This window comes from Vulpes lagopus, chromosome 8, assembly GCF_018345385.1.
Source record: "Vulpes lagopus strain Blue_001 chromosome 8, ASM1834538v1, whole genome shotgun sequence".
NCBI classification, from domain to species: domain Eukaryota; kingdom Metazoa; phylum Chordata; class Mammalia; order Carnivora; family Canidae; genus Vulpes; species Vulpes lagopus.
This window is the reverse complement of record NC_054831.1, coordinates 71839638-71863158: the sequence shown is the minus strand read 5'-3', so window position 1 is coordinate 71863158 and position 23521 is coordinate 71839638. Positions and strand designations below refer to the sequence as shown.

Sequence of the window (23521 nt, the reverse complement as noted above, 5' to 3'; positions counted from 1 at the left end):
TAGAATCTAGGGTTACAGGCAGAAGGTGGGTATCTCACAGGGATTTTTTTTTGGGGGGGGGGGGAAGAGCTCCTTTTTTATCCTTCAATTCCTAACACAACAAAGAAACTGCAGACAAGTAGTTTCAGAAGAGGGAGAAAGGCAACCCAAAGACTGTGTCTTGAGGATTTCCAGACAGGCTGCTGCGGTGCTGACGGGAAACTAGTGATGGAGGTGAGGGACAGGGGTGGGCACCAGGAAGGGACCCCCTGCTGCTACACACTCGACACTGTAGTATGTGAATTGGTGTTTTCTACAAACACTAAACACAGTGATGAAGAGCCAGTGCAAATCAGGCCTGAGATTGTCTCATAGGAGCTAGGTGACCTTGGGCTGAGTGACCCACCCTCCACTTCTTATCTGTAAAATACAGTAATCATAGTAGCTACCTCAGGGGATCCTTGGGAGAGTTAATGTATATGCAGAAGATTTGTATATGCAGAGAAACACTTGTAATTTATTTTACTTTTTATAGTTAGAACCAGTCTAGACAAGTGGTTCCCTTGAGTGGTTGAGATGTAGCCTTGACAGAACAGAAGGGCTTATGCTACCTTAACAAGATTCCCCAGCACTCCAAGTATTTTATTCTACAAAGTGGATTAAATATGGGAATTTTATTAGACAGCGTGGCTGGAACTCTCAGAATCCCCTCTCAGCAACTCCCTCCCTGCAATGGTTATCTGATAATGTCTATCAAGATTCAGAAGCTGTGAATTATTTTTTTTCTTTTAAGATTTGATATCATCAGGTGATCTGCTCTGAATATCCTGCAGAGAGCTTTCAGAGGAAGGCCAAGTTGTGTGGCAACGGCTGAGCCAATTTTTTCCAAGGGTTTACCTAAGGCTTCATGGGTGTGGGAGGTAAACTAAATATAGCATCAGTTGCTAAAAGGAGGCCAACCAACCTCATCCGTGTCCCCGATTCCGACCCCAGCACACAGTGAGAGCTGGCGTTTCACGCCCTGTCTGCTGCCTTGCCTGGATCTGAGCCCTCCAAAGAGGTGTCAGCTGCAATTTGCCCCCCAGGGCAGAATATCAACAAGCACTTCCTCTTGCTCAGAAAATGCTTGGGGGTGCCCTGAGCTCTTGGCCAAGAGAGAAAACAAACGGCAGGTTATTTGGCCCAGACCAGAAGGCGCTGTGGAAAAGCCACAGAGGCCTCCCCAGAACAGGGAAATCACAGACAGAATGCTCCCTTAGGGAAACACAAACAAAGCTGCATGGTGTGCGAGACGCAGCCCCCCAGCCTGGATCCAGGCTCCTCAGGGAGGAGAGAACAGAGGGCCCTTCAGATTCCTAGGAACCACTACCCTGTGACTTTCATTCAGCTCTGAGTCCCCTGTGGCATCTGCTACCTAAAATGCCAAATTGCCTGCTTCTAAGCGTGGGTCGCAGCTTGTTTATTTTCCAACAGAATTGTCTGTCAAGAGATTTCCTTAAATTTCCCCAAGAAACTTAAAAGGAAGCTCACAAATAACAGTCCTACACACATCTTGGAAATCAAGGGTTTTTTTTTCTTCTCTTTCTTGGAGAAATCAAGAAATACTGTTTTGTATCTCCACTCATTTCTCAGATGAGATAATACAAAAATGACTGGATATCTGCAAATTTGCTTTTATTTTTAAACAAATGAATACACTGATAATAATGGCTTGATATTTATCTAGCCCTTACTATTTATCAGGCATGGTCTAAGTATTTTATATATAACATCTCATTCCAGAGTTTTTATTTCCATTTTACAGAGGAGATTTGGTCTGAAAATTACACCTAATTCACTAACCCCAGGGGACATGCCCTGATCCTCTGTGATGGGTGGGCCAGCTGTCCATGCACCTGCTCTTCTCAGTGTCCCTGTTGGGGGTAGTCATGTGACTGTTCGGGCCAATGGGATATGAATAGAAGGGAAGACTGCCATTGCTTGGTCTGACACCTAAAAAAGTCTGATGGGTGCTTCCCTTCTCTGTCTTCTTTTGGTAAATGAATAGGTCACTTGGTGCCTATTAGAAGGCAAAGTCATAAAATTACTCTGAGTGATCCCATGGAAGGCTGTCTACCAAGAACACTGTTGGACTTACTATGAGTGAGAAATAAATTTCTGTCATGTCAAGTCACTTAGATTTCCAAAGTACCTGCTGCAGAAGCCCAAGTTACTTTAACTGATGTGCCCTATGATAAAAATGAATTGATTCTTAGTGGGCCCTTATAGCAGAATGGGCAGATAGTTCTAACGCACATATTTTCTCTCAATCTACAGGGTGTGCCACCCTATTGAGGAAATTCTCCTCACTTAGAAAGATGATATGGACCACGTACCCTGTTTCCATCTTCCAAAGGGAGTCAGCATGACATGAAAATAATCAGATTGCACAATCATCATTTATTGGGAACCCATCTGGTGTGTGGATGACCTCATCCCCTTGAGAAAAAAGAAAATTTACAGCTGAGGCTGGTTGGTGGGGCCTTCCCAAAATAGTCCAGCTGGTTTTCAGAAGGTCCAGCGGTGGCTTAGGATGCTGCTAAGTCAAGAGCACCCAGTGACCACACTGGTCAAGCAGTATCATTATCGTAAATGATAGGAAACACATTACACCTATTAAGTCAGGACAGGTGATAGAAGGCTTGACACATTCCGTTTTCTTGTTCTGTGTACCGCAGCAACTCTGAATCATGTTATTCCTGCCCGTCTCCCTCCTACCTCTTAGCCTTGTTAACTCCCACTTGTCTTTAAGATCTCTGTTCATGGGTTGCCTCCTCAGGAACACTTCCCTGAACATCTAGGAACAGGCAAGTATTGGATCCTCTTACACGACCAGGTACCTTGTCCTCAAACATTGACTCATGAATGTAATATCATGTGAGTTTGTATAATTATTATATCAGTGCCAATGCATGAATGAATGTCAGCTCTCCACCAGTGGCATCTAACCTCTATTAGTATATGGAATCATGTCTGGTTTTGTCCACCATCCCATCTCCAGAACATAGCTCATAGTAGGTGTCTGCTCATTATTTGTTGGATAGATGGGCAAACACATGAATGAATGAGTGAATCTGCACTTTTAATTAGTGGACTAGCTGAGGCAGACATAGGCCATACCCAGATTTACTGTAAAAGCTAGAAGTGTAACTTAGAATACTTGGCTGCAGCAGCTCGTTTTCCAAATGACTCTGTTGAAGAGACTACTCAGAATCCACTCAAATTTGCATAGCTGAGCATTGCCCCCAGAGCAAATGTCTAGCATCGCTCCTGAAATCTTTGTCCACAGAAGGCCAACTACAAGCTTCCCGGAGCCTGGATGTGGTCCCCTTTACTTATAACACCTCCCAGTGGTGTGGAGAATCAGAAAGAAAGGAAAGTACAGGTAAACTATAACAAAGATAGGCCTGGGGCGCCTGGGTGGCTCGGTGGTTGAGCATCTGCCTTTGGCTTGGGTCATGATCCCGGGGTCCTGGGATCGAATCTATGTCTACGTCTCTGTCTCTGCCTCTCTCTCTGTCTTTCATCAACAAATAAATCAAATCTTAAAAAAAAAAAAAAAAAGATAGGCCTGTGTAGTTCTCTTGAAGTTAAGAAGTGTGAAAAATTATCTCTCCTATGATGGGATTTTGAAAAGACACCAGTTTGTGAAGAATGGGACATTTTGAGGATGTCAGGTAAAAACTCTTGATTTAGTTATCATTTTTTCACGTGATGGCAGAGAAATTAGGGCCCCCGTGGACTCCATCAGCTCCAACCCAGAGACACCCAAATGTACAATTTAAGTGAAACACTGGTTACTCCCTTTCCAATGGGATTACTATCCACAAACCCTACCTCTGGAGAATTGAGAAGCCCCTACTGTCCAAAGGGAGTCTGATATTGGTCCGAAGCTAAAATTCTGAGTTGATTCTCACAGTGCTTTGGAAGATTAGCATGTGTTGGGAGGGACCCACCCAAAGTGAGAGATGGCTGAGGTAGTAACTGACTGGAGGGCGGCTTTTTAAACCTCCAAAGTACTACTTTCTTACTGGAACTGAGGAAAATGCCTTCCTGGAGGATGAAAACATACCACATGTGAGACTCAAAAAATATTTGACGAACAAAGTAAAAATCGAGTTCTTACATGGGTTGCAAACTCTGTCCACATCAAAGAAGAATGAGAAAATCCAAGAATGGGAGTTTTGCTCCCGGTCTGATTGCAGAGACGTGCTTCCGTGTCAATGTGGGAACAGACTGCTGCAAAAGGTAGGGTGTGTGACGTTCAAGCGCTCGGGGAAACGCAAACACATCATCCTTTACTGACAGGCACCAACCAGTGAGTGGCAGAAAAGGGTAAAACACACAAATGCACAGACTTGACAAAACTTAGAAAGACATATGATACTAGCTAATTGTTCTTCTGGGTGCAAACCTCCTCCCCCCCCCCCCTTTACCCGGAACACATGTTATAGATCACTGGAGAAAACGCTAAGCCCCACGCCATCTGTAGGCATTAAATAATACAAAGGGCACAGCCCTTTGAAAACATACATTGCCATAACGCAATGATGAAAGGGGAACAGCCAAAATAGCAAATTGAGAATCAAAGCCTAACTTTCCACATGTGGAAACGTTTGCTGGAATTATGGCAAAATCCACCGGTCCCAGATTGGTTGTATTAGTTGTTTCAGAAGATACGGATGGATCGGTGAAAAACCCAATCTCATTTTGGAGGACTTGCTCATTGTTAGGGCAATGCAGCCCTGACATCACTATAACTCATCATGCAGACAGCTGACAGAGTTGCACTTTCAGAATAGTTCCATCTCTAGAACCTCTCAGTTTCAGAAACAGGTTTTCTACTAGGAAGAAAACACACACACCTTTCTCTTGGACAATTCACCCCATCCCAGGAGGGTAGGGCCAAGCTCATGGATCAGCTCACTTGCCCCAGTGTGGCTAGATCATTGCAGGTCTGGCTCTTGTGGCATGAAGAGCTAGGGGCAGAGCACTGCGACGGAACTGGTACATATGATTTAAAAAGGACTCTTCCCTGATTCCTGATACTCGGGTGGTCACGAGGGCCATGGGGCCCTGTTTCCTCCCAGAAGCAGCAGTGATGGGTGAACACAGATAATTTGAAGACCATGGAACAGACCACACTTCCTGGAGGAAGATGGGAATGTGCCCTGGGACATTTTTGCAGCCCTACTTTCTCTGATACAGCTTCCATCCTGAAGTCAGGAGGACCAGGTGTGTCGCCCCTTTTGTGCTCTGTTCAGCAGGCATTAGAAAATAAAAAGCAGAAACAAAGTTGACAACTCTCATGAAGAGTGCAGTTTCTACAAATAGACCAAAAATAAAAAAGATAAATTTTTAAAAAAACTGATGACATCCAACTTAAAAAAACTATCACAATCTAAAACAGGCTCACATATGCCAAACATATGTGATCCCCATCTTTGGGGCCAGAAGCAATTTATGGCATGGCAATAATTCAGGTTATTGGTCTTATTTATTTTATTTTTCCTATAATTCATACTGCACAACCAAGGCGGGTTGGGGGGGTGGCTGGAAGGGTACAGGGGTGCATTTATCATGAAGCTTAAACTTCAGGGCTCCTTACTTCTTGGGGTCTCTCCCAAGTCTCCAGGACAATTCCTGGCAATATGTGCAAATACTCATATTTGTAGAAGTGAGCTATTTTAATTGTCATCAGTTATGACTCATGGCTCTTTCTGCACTGCCCTCCCCTCTATTAAACTTTCCCTCTTGATGAGGTAGCTGGGGGCAGTTTTGGAATTCAGCTAAGGGTAAAGTTGAGTTGAGGTACATGTAGTTTGAGTCTAGTGGGATATATGTATGTATGAGGCTCACAGTCATTTCCAGCTATGAAAAAGTGGAGGTGAGCTGTACCAGTGTGGAAATGGGTTCTAGCCAGCTTCCTCACCCCTAGGTGCTACCGACACCTGTGTCATCCACAACAGACCAGAGAGAGATTTTATGCAGATATTACTACATGTTATAGCACTTGGCTGTGGAGGTATGTGACCTCCATTCACACAGGAGAAATAAAGTTTAAAATGCGAAGAGCCAAAGGCTCCTGGGTGGCTCAGTGGGTTAAGCATCTGCCTTCAGCTCAGGTTACAATCCCAGGGGCCTGGGATGGAGCCCCTCATCAGACTCCCTGGTCAGCGGGGAGCCGGCTTCTCCCTCTCCCACTCCCCCACTTGTGTTCTCTCTCTCTCTCTGTCAAGTAAATAAATTAAATCTTTTAAAAAATTAATAAAATGAAATGCTAAGAGCCAGAATCTAGTCTGTGGAGAAACCTTCCAACTATCAGACAGGTAAAATTATAAGTAAGGAGTTTGTCAAGGAGTGGAAGGTTTTCCCTCTGTCAGTAGTATATATAATATACAACATACACAATCACAAAAGCACCCTATAATTTTCTTTTTTCTTATTAAAGGGAATAGAATGTAATTGAATTTCTCCAGAATTCCTGTGTTTAGAGGGCACGTACCTGTGCTTTTACTGTAAACAAGTATGTTCGGTAACGGATCATATGGAAATGAAGCCTGGCAGAAGGCTTTCCAAATTTGACAGCAATTCTAAAAAATTTGCACACTATTTCCAACAACGTGTTGGGCCTCTGAAAGAAAGCTTTCTAGCTTAACAGTAATGAAGGGACACTTTTTGATCAGCCGTGCTAGCAGAAGAGAGTGATTGCCTAGGGAAGAAGAGATCACGGAGTAAGGCAGTCAAAAGATACAGGACAAAGAAGGGTAACAGCGATGCGTCAGGCAGTTAATTAACGGACACGTCATTTCTCTGGATTTCATGATGCTTATGGTGTTTGCTTTCTTACATCGGAATGGGCTGTGATTTTCCCTTCACACCTAAGTTTGCCTAATTTTAAGTTATTTTTCTTTTAAGTAATTTTTAGTTATTTTTCTTTCAAAATGTCCCTACCCTGGATTATCGAATTATAGATTCTGTATCCATTGTAGGCTCCACAGTGAGGCCTGGTCCGAGAGAGCGATGTGAGAAAGAAGTGCTGAGCGCCAGCCACTGCAGAAAGGCAGATGTCCCTGTGGGGAAGAGCTGGCGCTCTGGGCAGCGCTGCCTCCCACCTGCCTGGAGAGTGATGGGGATCTGGGAACGAGGCAGGTTGCCCCGGGGGGCTGCCGTCCTGTTTTTAGAGGGGTCGCGCTGTGCTCACTGACCACCATACCTCTGTGGGAGCTTGTGTGATCATGTTCGTTCTTGTGACACGGAAAGCTGCTAACATTTATGGAGCGCTATGTGCGTGCCGAGCAATGGGCCGAAAATGAACTGAATTCTTTCTCATGATTATCTCATCCTTAGTTATAACCCTCACTTTTTAGGGGACATATAATGCTTTTTTTTTTTTTTTTGTCTTCCGTTAGTGGTTCTTTCTGATATTGTGGATCATATACAGATTGCCAGGCCCGATACTTAGATATTCTGAATCATTAGGTATAAGGTGGGGCTCATGAAATTAATATATGGATGAGTGTATTTTAAGGTGGCCCCTTGTGGTTCTGCCAACATCTGCTTAGTGTCTGACAGTAGACTGGGCCTCCTGCTCAGGGACCCGCTGGCACATTAGAATCACCTGGAAAGCTTTAAAAACAGACCAATACCCAGACTCCACTTCTGATATCAATTATATCAGAATCTCTGAGAGTTGGGCCTGGGTATGGGGAGTTTTTAAACCTTCCTAGTTGAATCTGAAGTTCAGCCAGGATTGACAGCCACCACTTTAGCCAACAGAGAGACTGTAAACCATGAAACCACTGCTATGAAATAATAGGAAAAATATATATTGGTCCCTGCACCTCCTTCCTGGCGCAGAGCTCCTAAAACCCTTTTAATTTTCCTAAGTGATAAAAGCACGGGGAACATCTTCTGTTCTACTATTTGGTGTTTGACCCTGGTTCCTGGAACAGAACTCCTAAATCCCTTGGAATTTCCTGGGTGGTAGCTGTGTTTTTTGTTCTAATGAGGCGACTCTGGCAGGGCTCCTGGATGGGGGCTGGGCACCAGAAAGCTATAATTAGAAGCTTGGAACTTTCAGCCCTACCCCTCCAACCTCCAGGAAGGGGAGAGGGACTGTTAATAGAGTTAATGATTGATCATGTCTTCATGAAGAATCATCCCAAAAGTACTGGGTTCAGAGAGCTTCCAGTCTGGTGAACAAAGCTACTGGCCAGGAAGGTGGCACAAGCCAAACTCCAAGGGGAACAGGAGCCCAGAATCCTCCCAGTCACCCCTGTGTATCTCTTCATTGAGCTGTTCATCCCAATCCTCTGTCATAGCCTTCATCACATAATACACTGGTAAACATAAGAAGCATGTCCCTGAGTTCTGTGAGCTGTCCTAGCAATGATGGAACCCAAGAAGGGGGTCCGGGGACCATCTGATTTGTAGCCAAGTCAGACAGAAGTCAGGTGTAATCTGGGACTTACTACTTGTTACTGGCATCTCACGTGGGGGTGCAGCTCCTAACCTGGGGAGTCTGTGCTCTTGAGAGTCTGTGCCCTAATTGCTTGGTGTGGAAACACCCCACACCTGGTGCCAGAAGTGTCATGAGTGTGGAAGCAGGGTGTGAATAAAGGAGAGCACCTAGACTTAACAAAATATATAGGAATGGCCATTAGTTACCTCATAAGGACACTCTCGATGAATTCTTCCCAAGATAAAAAAAAGTTAAGAGTATAGTATATATTTAAAAAAACCCAGCACGTCCCATTTCTACATTCTTTGGTATGCGTAGCACACTCACAAACGTGTCCTTCTTACTCAATCCGTGCACCACTTTGAACTATCACCCCTACTCTACAAGGGAGGAAGCAAAGGCTGTGAGAGAATACAAGATTTTCTGGTAAAGTCTTCCCCTAGCAACATTAGTTTCTCTCTGCTCTTACCTTGAGGATGTTATTAGTCAAAATGCAATTATTTGGTTTCTCGATTCTTCCCCAGGAGGCTGTGAGCTTTTGAGGATGAGCCAGTATTTTATTCTAAATGTCCCTTCAAATCAACTCTGCTTGCCAGCGTGAGTGGGGGCTGGGAACAGGTAAAGCTGCCAACTTGGACCCCTGGGTCAGTGATTAGACTTGCCATCCTGGCTCCCTGCTCAGTGACTGCTTTCCCCTGGCACGTGTGGGCATTACCTGCTGGCTGTGGACAAGGCTGTGCAGGTCAAAGGCATTGGCCCCGGGCTGACCAGCCTGGCTCAGCCACAGGCAGGCGGTGAATGAGCCCAATGTGCAATTAGCTTCTCACAGGGCTGGTGAATTGAGGTAAGGCTGAGCAGCAGCATTTTTTTTTTTTCCAGGCCTGGAGGCCAATAATTCAGTGTTCTCTTCAGGACACTCACAAAGTTAAGGGAAGTCCTGGAAAAAGCCCCCTGAGTGGGGGCTAGCCCACCCTGCTTACTTGATGTAGAGTCTTGGTTTTTATATAACTTGATGAGACACAAGAGAAGACAAACAAGAGATAAAGTGGGAGATCCAGGTAGGGACCCGAGACCCCCAGGCTCATGTGCGATCACAGCAACAGCTAAGAAGAATTAGATCATTAGAATGATCCTGATTATGGAATTATACCAAATGCCAACCAGAAGTACAGGAAAAGCTGCAGATGGGCAGACCAACCACCTGACTACTTGACTCTCCCACCTGGGAGATTTTGTCCAGGATTCTTTCAGATTCACAACTCATGGTTTGGAAATACCGTATGCATTTTTCAGCCCACTGTCAAATCTGGGAAGACTGCTTTCAAGTTTCTTTTCTGATCTATTACAGACAGATTTGCTGTTTGTAGTAACACTCAAGGTATGTGCCCTTCAAACACAAGAGTTCTGGAAAAAGAGCTCTTTCCCAGAAACCACCTGAACCGTGTGCACCCCGTCTGCTGATGAGGTGATGAAGAAGCAGGAGTGGGAGCCCTGGAGGGCTGTGTCCCTCTGTGAAATCAACGCAGGGCTCTTGGGCACGTCTTCCAAGGAGACGTCCCTTCAGTGAGTCCAGACATTCCATGAGGAGAGGTCAGGGGAGGGGAGGCCACATGGCCCCGCACTGTTTAGCCATGACAGTTCAGTAAGGGATTATATGATGCCAAATTATGCCTAAAAACACAAAGGCCAGCTGTACGTCCTTGGTTCCAAGCAGTGTGGTGAGCCAGCTAACCAAGACAGCAAAACCACTCAAGTTGACTTAATGAGGGAAACCATCAACGGAGGAAGAGCTAGTGACAGCCCCTTTGAGAGCAGTCCGGGGAAGAGCCCCCCGTTTAATGCTCTGCCTTCACACCCCTGGTCAGGTCTGGTCCTTTCTCTCAGTCTGAGCTGGGGCAGTCCCTGTGGCAAGTGGAACCTGGGGGAATGCCACCAGTCTGGACGGATGGCTGGGGACAGCAGACCCTCTCATTTTCCCCTGCGAAGTGCCTTGCACCCCCAGCCAGTGGACTCAAAAGAAGGGCCACCCTCCTGCAGGCAATGTTCTCTCTTGAGAAGAAGAGGCCGTGTGTGGATGTCTGGCTTCAGAGGCTGCCGGGGAAGCCAGCAAAGGGCAGCGAGGTGAGGACAGAGACTCAGTGCTGTTTCTCAGCATTCTTCCCTCCTTGCCTCCTGTGCATGGCCACGGCTCCTAACTAGCAGGCCACCGCCCCCCCCCACCCCCCACCGACACACGGACACACACATGCACATCTTTTGAGAAAACAGCATCTCTCATGTGAGAGGAACATGAGCTCACGGAAAAGGCATCCTTGTCTTTATAGCCAGAAACCTTTGCTTTAAATCACAGGGCTCTGTCCTTCACCAGCAGCGTGACTTTGAACGAATGATAAACTTCTCTGAGTTCCAATAACCTCATCTCAAAATAGTGACAAAAGCACCTACTTTATCTGGTTGCTCAAAGACTGAATTGCGTCCTGTGTACGAAGCACCTATCGCGGTGCCTGGTACCTAGAAGATGATGTTTGATCACCATTAGCCGCTCCCCCATTATTACAACACTCATCAAAATACTAAACATGTGACAACAGCGTACACTGCTCCCCCATCATCCCGCACTGGTTTCTGATGCTACAAAGAAACATAAGAAGAGCTTCAGTCCCACCTGGTAGACAGCCCTGGAGATGCACCATGGTTTCAGCATCAGCTGCAGGACCCGAAGGTGTCCCCCTCGGCACGTCCTCAGGACCCGGGAAGTCAGGCCCCACAGCAGACGGTCCCAGCTACATAGCAGGTCTTCCGAGCCAAGCAGCCCTGCAGCCATGCCAGCTCCAGGCCCCGCCTTTACCCCTCTGGTCCCAGGCCCCACATACAGGGCTGTGTTCTTTTAGTAACTCAAAGTTCAAATGTCACCAAGATTTAATCAGGCAAGGGAAAAATGCAGTCAAAATAACTCTGTTTCCTCTGTCCCACTCTCCTCTCCTACCTTCCCTCTACCCTCACTAATCTGCAGGGACTGTTTTCCCTCAAGGATTAGCAAATAGCTCCTAAATCAAAATGCTTTCTCTCTGTCTCTGGGAACTAACCAGGGGCAAGGTAAAAACAAGTCTCTCACTCTGCAGATCCCACTCTGCACAGCCCTCCCTGTCGGGGAACCGCTTTGGACACAGAACTGACTTTTGGGGCAGGTCAACCCAAAATTTAGGGAAGAGCATAAGCCCGGAGGTTATCACTGGGTTCTCGTGGTTTCAAGATTCCATCCAGGGTGAGAAGCAAAGGGGAAGGAGCTCTGGCTTCCCCTGCCAACATTCCCAAGGCATTCCATCTATCCTCTTAACTCTTTAAGACTTAGAGAAGCAAAGAGTTTCTGTGTGGTGAAGCAAAAATCTAACTTTATACCAACACTGGAGGGGTTGCTATTTCTGGGGGTGCTTTACAAAAGCACAGGCATTTTCTTTGGAAATTTCCCAAGTTTACATTAGGATTAAAAGGGCTGTAAGAAAACTTATCTATCAGATTTAATATCAACATCTGTGATTTTGGGGGAAAGCAGATAAAAGAGGTAAAGGCAACATATCTCATTTCTCCCCACGATGGGGCATTTTCTGCAAAAGCTCTTGTGGCTCTATCATGTGTTAGATAAGCCCTATGAAGACCTCAACCCAAGGAAAGATATCCGGTTAAATGGGGTATAACTATTTTCCATGTCTATTATGTTTTTTGAGTTTTGATCATTTTTAAAGATTTATTTATTTATTTGAGAGAGAGAGAGAGAGAATGAGCACTACAAGCATGGGGGGAGGGGCAGAGGGCAAAGGAGAAAGAGAATCTCAATCAGACTCTGTGCTGAGCACAGAGCCCACTGCAGGGCTTGATCTCTTGACCCTGAGATCATGATCTGAGCTGAAACCAGGAGTTGGATGCTCAACCAATTGAGCCAGCCACCCAGGTGCCCCAGGTTTTGATCATTTTTAACCTTGTTTCAGAAGGGCATCTGCATCTGAATTCAATAGGTGGTTATATGCCAAAGAGGAAATAATGAGGTGCTATACTTAAAGTAGATAACACAGGGTGTGGCCGTAGCTGATTTTTATTTTTTTTGTGTGTGTGCACTTACCATGATCAGGCAAGTCAAGGACATGCCTACCCCTGATAATACAAAACTCTAGTGATGGTTTCCAATGTTGTGTTTCTCTAAACCATCTTCTCTTAATTCCTTTCCCTTTTTGCTATGGGTAAAGACATTAATTAATTAATATGTGAGGATAATTTTCATTTAAACTCCTCTTTGATGAATCTTATCACCATGAGTAAGAGCTCTAGGGTAAAACATTATACATGATTTCATTCCTACATGTTATTCCTTTATTTCCACACACTCTGTCATACAAGGCGAGGGGATACTAAAGAATCTTGCTTTCCTACAAACACTCCACCACCAGAGGTTGTTTCATTAAGACAGAAGGAAGGAAGAAGGGAAGAAAGGAAGGAAGGAAGAATGAAAAGAAAACAAAAGAAAAATTTAAAACTAATAGTATGTGGAAAATGATTGCTCCATTAACATTAGTTAACCACCTTGGAATTCTCAAGAAAAAACAAATGCAAGCTACATCATAGTCAGCTTTTGCCTGTGTCCCTGAGCTCATGTTCTCCATCCTCTGGGGATTTTGGCTGTGAACCAAGCTCTTATCCAAAGCGTGTAATTATGGAATAGATAGGGGCAGTTTTAAAGGCACCGTTTTACTCTATGATTCAACAATGTGACTTTAAAACAATTTTTAAAGTTAAATGTATATTTAGCTTATGGTCTGGGAATCTTTTAAGTATAAAGGTGCCATAATAAGCTTTTAACAACATTCCCGAATATAAACCTACTAGTTCCTGAGAACAGCAAGACTTACTCCAACTGACCTGAAATCTTTATCACTCATGGGGACAGAGACGTCCTTTGTGGAGCTTGGTAGCTTCAGCAGATGTGCTGGGGGAGGACACTGCCCAGTGTCTTCAGCGTATCTGATTCTGCCCGAGATTTGAGGTCCGTAACTCATACTTTGATGGGGCAGCTTCCTCGACGGCATATGGGATGTTGTGCATGCAAACAGCACCACTGCCATCGACCAGGAAGCCCGTGCTTTGAAAGGGGTTTAGAGTGCGCAAAGCAACGAGACATGGATGTGTGTGTGTATGTGTGTCCATACATGCGTGTCTGTGCACGTATGTCTGTCTGCGGGTCTGAGTATGCATGCCTGCGTGTGCATCTGGGGGATCACAGTGCAGAGGGTGGCAGTGACCTGCTCAGACCACATGCACATTGTAATGGAACAGGGACATGATCTCAGGGCTCAGCAGGCAAAAGAAGGATCTGCACTTGCCTTGGTGACTCCTCCCTCTCTAACCACGTTCTTTATTCTTTCTTTGAAAGTAATAGAAAATCAGGGTTTTTCTGGGCAGCTTACCACTTACACAGTCGCTCACTAGACTTTAAAGAGTGATGAATCAGTGGCCCTGTGGGTGACTAAGGGGTGACGAACAGCATTTGAGATACCAGGAAGGCGCCGGTAAGAGCGATTACAGAGTCACCTCTCCTTTCAGGAGACTTCTTCTTGCTAACATTTGGGGTGAAAAGAGTCTGAGGATTGAGTCAGTTGGCAGGATTGGCCTTGTTGCTGAGTGTTGGCCCATCGTACCCCCTGGGGAACATCACAAGTGGGAACCGAAGTCTTGGTCCTGTGGTTCCATATTTGGGAAGGGACCGGGGCTGGAAACTCTAAGTCAGGTGCTGACCTGGGGAGATGGCAGGTGTGGCCAAGCCAGGAGCTCCCGCCCAGGGTGATGGCAGGAGAGGCAGGTGGGGTTTGCACGGCACACGGAGCCACCCCTACCCTGCCAGCTGCTCCCCGCCTTGCACAGCTGTTCATCTTCCCTGTGTCTACCTCCGCCTCTGGGTTTTCTGTCCCTGCTTCCAGACTCTCGTTCACTGTATTTGTAAAGACAGAGGAATTCTTCTCAAAGCAATAAATGCCTTTGCCCGACTCTAGGGATGTTTTCAGACATAATTACCGCCTCGAGAAGGACTTGGAAAAGCTCTAAGTTGAAAGTAATATGCAGCGCAATTAGGAACGAAATTTGCAAACACATAAAGATACAGGAAATTGCGTGCACACGGAGAAGTATATTTATAGTAGCCCAAGAAATATATGCAGAAATGCATTCTAATGTAATCCATTTTAATTATTTAGTGATTAGTTACCCACCTATTTTAGAAAATGTCAGCCCTAAGACTGATGGAGAACTGTTATGGTCTCTGTCAGGTGAAAGTCAGCTGCTGAGAGGCACAAATACCATTTAAAAAAAAATTCTCTTGGATGCATTTTGTTATCTTTGACAGAATCTGAAGATAAAGGGCAGTTGCTCCTATATCAAAGCTCAGTCCAGGGACCACGCCTGGGTGGCTCAGCTGGTTAAACATCTGTCTTCGGCTCAGGTCATGATCTCAGGGTCCTGGGATCGAGCCCAGCTTTGGGCTCCCTACTCATCAGGGAGCCTGCCTCTCCCTCTCCCTCTAAACTCTCCCCTTCCCCCAAATAAATAAAATCTTAAAATAAAATAAAATAAAATAAAAAAAGAAAAGAAAAAGAAAAAGCCCAGTCCAGATATTTAAACCAGAATGAAGGCTTACTCCAACCAGATCTGTTCTCTTAGAAGGACAGGCATCGGGGGATCCCTGGGTGGCTCAGCAGTTCGGCGCCTGCCTTTGGCTCAGGGCGCGATCCTGGGGTCCCGAGATTGAGTCCCGCATCGGGCTCCTGGCATGGAGCCTGCTTCTCCCTCTACCTGTGTCTCTGCCTCTCTCTCTCTATCTGTGTCTATCATAAATAGATAAATCTTTAAAAAAAAAAAAAAAAAGAAGGACAGGCATCAATGGGTAACTCACTCCAAAGTGAACCTGAGAAGGTGCTGGAAAATAAATGAATCAACAACAGAGAGGGGAAGGCAGGGGCTGTGTTCAGAAATACCCATCAACCCTATTTCCGGGTTTCATAGAAAGCAGATTCCTTTCGGTTTTTCTGTGCAGCAAACATTTCTGTGCCACATGTGGACCTTTTCAGTTCTCAGCTACTAACTCACATTTTAATTCTACATTCGCCTCCTGACTTCCAACAGAGGACTCAAACTTAGGCTTAAATTTATTGCACATTTTGTTCTTTCCTTGCATTGAATGCTCTTACGATTAAAACTCTATGTGTAACCAAAATGCTGGTCTGGGGTGGAGCTGGAAGCTTTATTCTTTAAGTGAAGGAGGCCCATACTTCTTTGTTAGTAATTCTTAAAAACAAAACAAAACAAAACCCAACACTTTATTGAGGTATAATTTATGGACCATGCACTCCAGCCGTTTCAACTGTACAACTCAATGGTTTTTTAGTATATTGATGGGCTCTACAACCATCACCACAATCTAAATTTAGAACATATTCATTACCCCCAAAAAGAGAGCCTATACTTATGAGCTGGCACCACCACTCCACATTTTCTCACCCCTCCCCTGCCCCCAGCAACCACACATCTACTGTCTACCTCCACCCATGTGCCTCTTCTGCAAATGTTATATAAATGTGATCTTTGCCATCGGCTTCACTCGCTCAAGCATAATGTTTTCAAGGTTCATTCATGTTGTAGCAGGTACCATACTTCATTTCTTTCTCTTGGTGAAAACAATCCCATCGTACGGATGGATCACATTTTATTTATCCGTTCACCCACTGGTGAGCATTTCCATCATTCCCACTCTTGTGCTCTCAGCAGTGATGCTGCTATGGATATTAATGTACAAGTTTTTGTGTAGATGTACATTTTTCAGTTCTCTTGGGTAGATGCCTGGGAATGGAACTGTGAGATCATGCGGTAACTCTATGCTTAAGCTTTTGAGGAACTTGCACAGTGTTTCCAACAGCAGCCACACCATCCTACATTCCCACCAGTGGGGTGTGAGGGCTCTCCTCTCCCCACATCCTCACCAACCATCTTAGCGCCTGTCTTTTTGATTAGAGCCATCCTGGTGGGTGTGAGGTGGTAGTGTTCTTGCTTTCCTAATCAAATTCTAGGACATGCCTTTGAGTAGAGGGGGTGTGGTAGCACATGGGAAGGGTGACTCTCAGGGGCTACCTGCTGTTTCCCCTGGCTGAGCCCTGTCCTTGCTGCTGCACATGGATTCCGGGAAGACGGGATGGAGGGTGCTGGAAAGTCCAGCATTTCCTCCTCTGTCCTTGACTGCTCCCTCTGCCATGTCTTCCTTCCCATCCTGACCCTCTCACGCCCACCATCAGGAGGGCAAAAAGTTCAAACATTTTTGGATGTTCTCATTTGTCCCTTTATCGTCCTAGCACCAGCTCTTTGGGAAGAGGATATTTAGAAATAGCACTGGTATGGTTAAGTGAGTGGGCGAGGCGCAAAACCCAAACCCAAACAATCTTTTGAAATCCAGAGGCGTTGCAGGGCCGCTCGCTAACATATTTAATCCCATATTTGGGTCTGGAAGAGGTCCCAGCTCTGACAAAGAGTCATCACTGCATCATCATTCCTCAACCTGAGAACCCCAGGGGCCCGTTTATATAAAAGCTAGGGAGCTCACTCTGTTCATTTGGGAGAATAATTTTTAAAAAACGCTTGGCTGTGTATATAAAAATATTTTGGATCCCTGGGAAAGTAGAAGAGAGGCAGAAGCTGCCCTCTGGCTTAAGCGCTTCCAGAGCAGCATGCCAAGAGCTATGTTTAGAAATATTTCCCCCATGCTCCACAAACCATTATACAAGTGGTCCTAGGGCCTTAAAAGTGATGTCATCCTATCAATTACCGTGGTTATGAAAGTAAGTTCTCATACATATGCCAGGCCCCAACAGAAATACAATCAGGGCCGTCTGAATTCAATCAGTCGGGGCCCTGAATGAGAAATTAAATGCTCTCGGCTCCTCTTTTCTCCATCTCTTATTTGGTTTCCATGGAACTTAGTGGCCAGTGATGATTTTTGAGCATATATTCTGCAAGCGTGTGTTTATGAGATCAGGGCCTTCTGTGAAAAAAAAAATACGTTCTGTTTAGTTTAGGAGTCATGAACACTCGGAAGAACCATGGTTTGGGGCCTGTTGGGAGTGAAGTTCTAAGACTGGGGGTCCTATTCATAGAAAAAGGAGGTCTGGCTGCTTGAGAGCCACTTCCACCTCCTCTCACAGAGGAAGATGTGTTAATGCTTCTAGGAAAGTTGTTGACAGATCATCAACACTGGCCCTCCACATGGGAGCTAAGAAGATATTAGAAAACTTGTGTCTAGATCATGGGAAAAGGTTTGAGGATAACTCAGTGAGGAGGAACTTAAGGTTTCTCCTCCAGATGTGAAGGAAGACAAGTAGACCTGAGTAAGACATAAACTGGAATAAGGACACTCAGTTTTTACCTAGAGCTTAAATTCCTTTTAGCTCTTTACTCAACTGTGGGTATTACACTGTTTATAATATTGTGTTATTATAATATATTAGGAAGTTTTTAAGAAAATCTGTTACTCGTTTCCACTAAAGTCTATTTCTTCTCTAAAACTCCTTCCAATTTAGCAATCTTACTTAAAAAAAAAATCCTTAGTGTTTGAACTTAATAGAAATGTAATGGCTATGGAATGAATAAAAATGTGTATTTTAGGGGCCCCTGGGTGGTTCAGTGGTTGAGTGTCTGCCTTTGGCTCAGGGAGTGATCCTGGGGTCCTGGGATCAGTCCCGCATTGGGCTCCCAGCGGGGAGCCTCCTTCTCTCTCTGCCTATGTCTCTGCCTCTCTCTGTGTGTCTCTCATGAATGAATAAATAATATCTTTTTAAAAATGTGTATTTTATATAAAACCATAGGCTTGGGGCTTTTCATGTTGCTCCTGGGTGCTATGCCTTCATAAAATCTACCCCAGGGTAACTTCAGTTCCCTAATGGGAAGTTCTGTTGTTCTTGTTTTGGCTTCTCAAAGAGCAGGCACATTAGGGTTAGCTCTCCATCCCCTTTCTTATTCAGGAATGAAGACATGACACATGATGACAAAGACAATGCAGGAGGCTTGATGAATGGGAATGGAATGGCCCTCCTAATGTAGGTAGGGTCAATGCAGCTCTGTGGGTCAGAGGCAATTTTGGTGAGCTAATGACTTTGGGAAGCCATTTTCAAGGCCACATTTTTCTCTTGCTTCCTTAGAATGCTTTTCTCAAGGGAGAAAAGGAAAGCAGAGATGTAAAAGATGTCTGGCCATCCCATGAACCCAGCTGGGGGACTATCTGCTGACTACCACTTTGTCTGACCCCAGGGCTCTGTATCATTAGTGTCACTGAGTCCAGAGGTCAGGACGTCAAATAGCCCAGAGTTATGCCTGAGTCTAGAGACCATATTCCAGCATAACTGTGGCAGAAAATCTATTCTGTTCTAGTCCATCCCATTTTCTAAAGTTTACAAAAGTTCTCTGATGGAAAAGCACCTAACAAATGACAATAAATCTCCAAAATGCACAAAACAAAACAAAAAGCAACCATGAGTTCTTTACTCGAGTTGGTCAATGGGGATTGGATTAGTCCGTCAGCTGGACTTTGGTATTACAAACTCCACGTGAGCCAAAAAGCAAATCCTTTGATATATATACAAATTAGGCCTGTTTTAGGATAAGTTTATTGATGTGGTGAGTTGCCTAGACTACCATGGAAGAACTTAATACTGTATTTTTTCATTAAGATCTCTTTTTAAAAAAAGATTTATTTATTTATTTGAGAGAGATTGAGAGTGAGAGGGAAAGAGTACACACATGACAGCGGGGGAGAGACAGAAGGAAAGAGAGAAGCTCCAGCAGGCTCCCGCTGAGCACGGGGCCCCATACGGGGTTCCATCTCACGACACTGAGATCATGACCTGAGCTGAAATCCAGAGTGGGACATGTAAACAACAAGTCACCCAGGTGCCCCTTTCTCATTAAGATCTTTTATAGATAAAGGTGTTTTTTTTTTAAATCTACAGACTTTTTTTTTTAATTTTTATTTATTTATAATAGTCACATAGAGAGAGAGAGAGAGAGAGAGAGAGAGGCGCAGAGACACAGGCAGAGGGAGAAGCAGGCTCCATGCACCAGGAGCCCGATGTGGGATTTGATCCCGGGTCTCCAGGATCGCGCCCTGGGCCAAAGGCAGGCGCCAAACCGCTGCACCACCCAGGGATCCCTAGATAAAGGTGTTTATTTGGACTGGTGCTTTTTGGGACCATTTAAGCTAACCTGACCATAGATAGCAAGATCTCTCCGCAACCATGGCTGACGAGGATAGCAGGGGTGGGTTAGGATTTAGCCACAGAGTTTGGAAAACCAAGAACTCTATTGGTGTTGGGTAGAGGTCCGGGCACATTCTGGTTAGGAAATCAGGACAGTGGTCACAGACATCCAGAGTTATCCAGGTTTAAAGGTCAAGGTGAGTGAATGAATGAATGAATGAATGAATTTATTTTTAAAGATTTATTTATTTATTCATGAGAGACACAGACCAAGAGAGAGAGGCAGAGACGTAGGCAGAGGGAGAAGGAGGCTTCTCGCAGGGAGCCCGACGTGGAACTCCATCCCAGATGCCAGGATCATGACCCAAGCCAAAGGCAGGTGCCCAACCGCTGAACCACCCAGGCATCCCTGAATCAATGAATTTAAAACAGGCAATCAGAATGTCTGTCAATAGAGAATCCGGAGTTTGGGTCGGCCGGAAGGCCAGTAACTAGATGGGTAAGAGCAAACAGACCAAAAGATACATGGCAAGCCAGGGGTGGCCATGGCTGGATGGAAGCCTGAAGGAGAGCCTAGCAGGTTGAACCCAAAGCACAGGTATGCAGGTGAAGCCCTGCCAGGTACTTGTATCAACCGCTTAAAATTCCCTCTGGATCTCTTCTTATGTCCTGCCGTCTCTGACCATCTAAGTGAAATATTGACTGATCCCAAGGCTCAGCATGTCCCTGAATTTGCGGGAGGCCTTCTTCCTCCTTTCGCAGCCCTGCAATCGGTGAACCACGGAGACAACAGATGAAAAGAAAGAGAATGCCTTTTAACGACTCAAGAGAAGAAATGTAATTACGCCCGTGCAGGCCATGAAAGCATCTGAAAATCTATAAGGAAAACTACCTTAGACTTTACGGTTGGGTTTGTCATGAAAAATAGAATATAATGAATTTTTCTCCTTTTTTTCAAAAAGAAAAAAAAATCTCTGTGTCATATAATTTGAGGTAAATCTCCAGGAGAAAAGAAGGAAATTGGATCGGGGTATTGGTTATTTCCCCCTTCATGCAGAAACAAAGGTGATGATTTAAGGTTCAGCGGGGAGGGGATGCGAAGGAGCTAAGCGCCTTCTGCTAGTGTCACTTAATAAACCCAGGACAACAGCCTCCCGGTACCGCAGAGGGACCAGGCTTCTCATTAATTAAGCACTGGTAATAGGCAGGTCTGAGCTCCCCTTGGTGAGTTTGACCACAATTAGGTGGCCTGGGGCACTCTCTCTAGTGAGCCCTCCATCTCCTCCACCAAAATTCAGGACAGATTTCAAAATGTGAAAACCAGAGCAGCCCACGTGGTGGAGGTTTTGCGAAGCTGAACACGTGTTCAGAGCCCAGACCCAGGTTAAGAACCCCTCCCTCCCTTCCAGTGGGTTGAATGGCAGCATTCCCGTGTCCCATTGCACACCCCGCAACCCTCCAGCTTCCCAACATTTACTGTTTTTTTTTTATCATGGTAAAATATATGTAGCATAAAATTTACCATTTTGACTATTTTTAAGTGTACAGTTCAGTGGCGTTAAGTACATCACAGTGTTTGCAAACATCATCACTGTCCATCTCCACAAGTCTTTTTCATCTTTTTCTTTTTTTTAAGATTTATTTATTTATTCATGACAGAGAGAAAGAGAGGTAGAGACACAGTCAGTAGGAGAAGCAGGCTCCATGCAAGGAGCCTGGTGTGGGACTTGATCCCGCGACTCCAGGATCATGCCCTGAGCCGAAGGCAGACGCTCAACCACTGAGCCACCCAGGCATCCCAAGTCTTTTTCATCTTGCAAAATGAAACCCTGGTAATCATTAAACACTAACCCCCCATTCCTCCCACCCCCAGCCCCTGGCACCCACCATTCTACTTCCTGTCCTCATGAATTTGGCTGCACTAGGTACCTCGTATGAGTGGAAGCGTGCAGTATCTGTCCTTTTGTGTTGGACTTATTTCACTTAACATAGTGTTCGAGGTTCATCCATGTTGTAGCAAGTGTCAGAGTTTGCATCCTTTTTAAGGCTGAATAATACTCCTCTGTATGGAAGGACCACATTTTATCCATTCATCTGTCATTGGATATTAAGGTTGTTTCTACCTTGTGGCTTTTGCGCATAGTGCTGCTATGGACACGGGCGAACAAATGACCTGACTGAGCCTCTGCTTTTATGTCTCTTGGGTATCTACCCAGAAGTGGCATTGCTGGATCATATGATGATTCTATTTAATCTTTGGGGGACTGCAATTCTACTCCATACTAATCTTTTCTACTGCTTCTGCCCTGTCCAGTTCCTAGGCCTTTCTGGAGGCAGGCCAGGACTTTGCCCACAGAGGGACATACAACTGCCAACATCTAGTTGTTTGTCCCAGTGAATCCTGTTCATGAGTGGCCCTAGGGTAAACCTATGCTTCTTTGCACTCAGGAGCCTCAGCTAGCCCTAACCTTTGCTGTGTCTGCTGGATTTGCATCCTCATTCCCAGGCTGGACCTGGGCTCCAGCTCTGAAGTCTAGCTCAGGTATTTGGTGTTGAGGCATCCTGCAGGGCCCTTGTCATTCTCTCCTCCTGGACACACAGTGCTGGTCACTCTCCTTGTCATGCTCCGTGGGGCCTTAGCGGCAAGACAGGCAGGTTCCTCAGCTGAGGGGCAGGGAAGAGGGAAGGACATTGGGAATGGCTGGTGCCCATTGAGCAAATCACACTGGTCCAGGGCATTTGGGGGTGAGGGGCCAGAGGCTGCTTGAGGCTGTGGGCCCATATAAACTACCCTGCACACAGGCTAGCGTGTGTGAGTTAGGGTCAGGCATCAGGACATGGGAAGCTACCAAAGATGAGTACCCCTTCTGATTTGAAGAAGGGCCCCCAACTGGGAGCAGGATTAGGAAGAGCAAAGCAGAGCCTTAGAACTACAGCCCTAGGGCAGCCTGGATGGCTCAGTGGTTTAAGCACCTGCCTTCCGTCCAGGGCATGATCCTGGAGTCCCAGGATGGAGTCCCATGTTGGACTCCCTGCATGGAGCCTGCTCCTCCCTCTGCATGTGTCTCTGCCCCTCTCTCTCTCCCTCCCTGTGTCTATCATGAATAATAATAATAATAAGGAACTATAACCCTAGGGGCGCATGGTTGGCTCAGTGGTTGAACATCTGCCTTCAGCTCAGGTTGTGATCCTGGGGTCCTGGGATTACAATTCCCACATTGGGCTCCCCGCAGAGAGCCTGCTTCTCCTTCTGCCTAAGTCTTCATGTTTTTCCTAGATGGATAGATAAAATCTTTAAGGAAGACCAAAACAAAACAAAACAAAACACACACACACACACACACACACATACACACAAAGAACTATAGCCTAGCCAGTTCTAGCCTCTGTGAGAAGAAAGCAGACACAAGTCAGGGAAGGACATGAAGCCATCGGTTTGTCCTGGGATTAGGAAGAAACATCTACAACATGGGTACCTATAGGTCCCTGGCACACCCTAAGCCATTGTGTGCCAGGCTTCAGGGCCAACCAGCCCTGCCTGCTAATGCAGGTCAACTTCTGGAACTCTGCCAGTCTTGCTCAGTGCCATCTGAGGAGCAGAGTGCTGACAGTTTTCACACCTGCAGCCAGGAAGGGCTAGTGAGGTGGCTCTGACAGGTGCTGCTGATGGGCTCTCCCCACCCCCCATGGTGCCCACTGATGACAGTGAAACCACCTGTGGCTTTGTGGCTTTGGACATCTCTGTTGCCTGGCAGGGCAAGTT

General features: G+C 45.6%; 1 protein-coding gene across 4 annotated transcripts in view; it reads right to left on the bottom strand.

Moving 5' to 3' along the window:
* FRMD4A (FERM domain containing 4A) overlaps window positions 1-23521 on the bottom strand; it is a 319692-nt gene that overhangs the window by 276410 nt on the left and 19761 nt on the right. The window contains exon 1 of one of the 4 annotated variants that reach the window (XM_041767386.1): window positions 11148-11414. The exons of 2 other annotated variants lie outside the window; for them this stretch is intronic. In XM_041767386.1, coding sequence (XP_041623320.1) covers window positions 11148-11306 — 159 coding nt within the window. In that variant the 5' untranslated portion in view covers window positions 11307-11414. Of the gene's footprint in view, window positions 1-11147; window positions 11415-23521 lie in introns of those variants that run through there. One more of the 4 variants, XM_041767384.1, reaches the window with a different exon arrangement.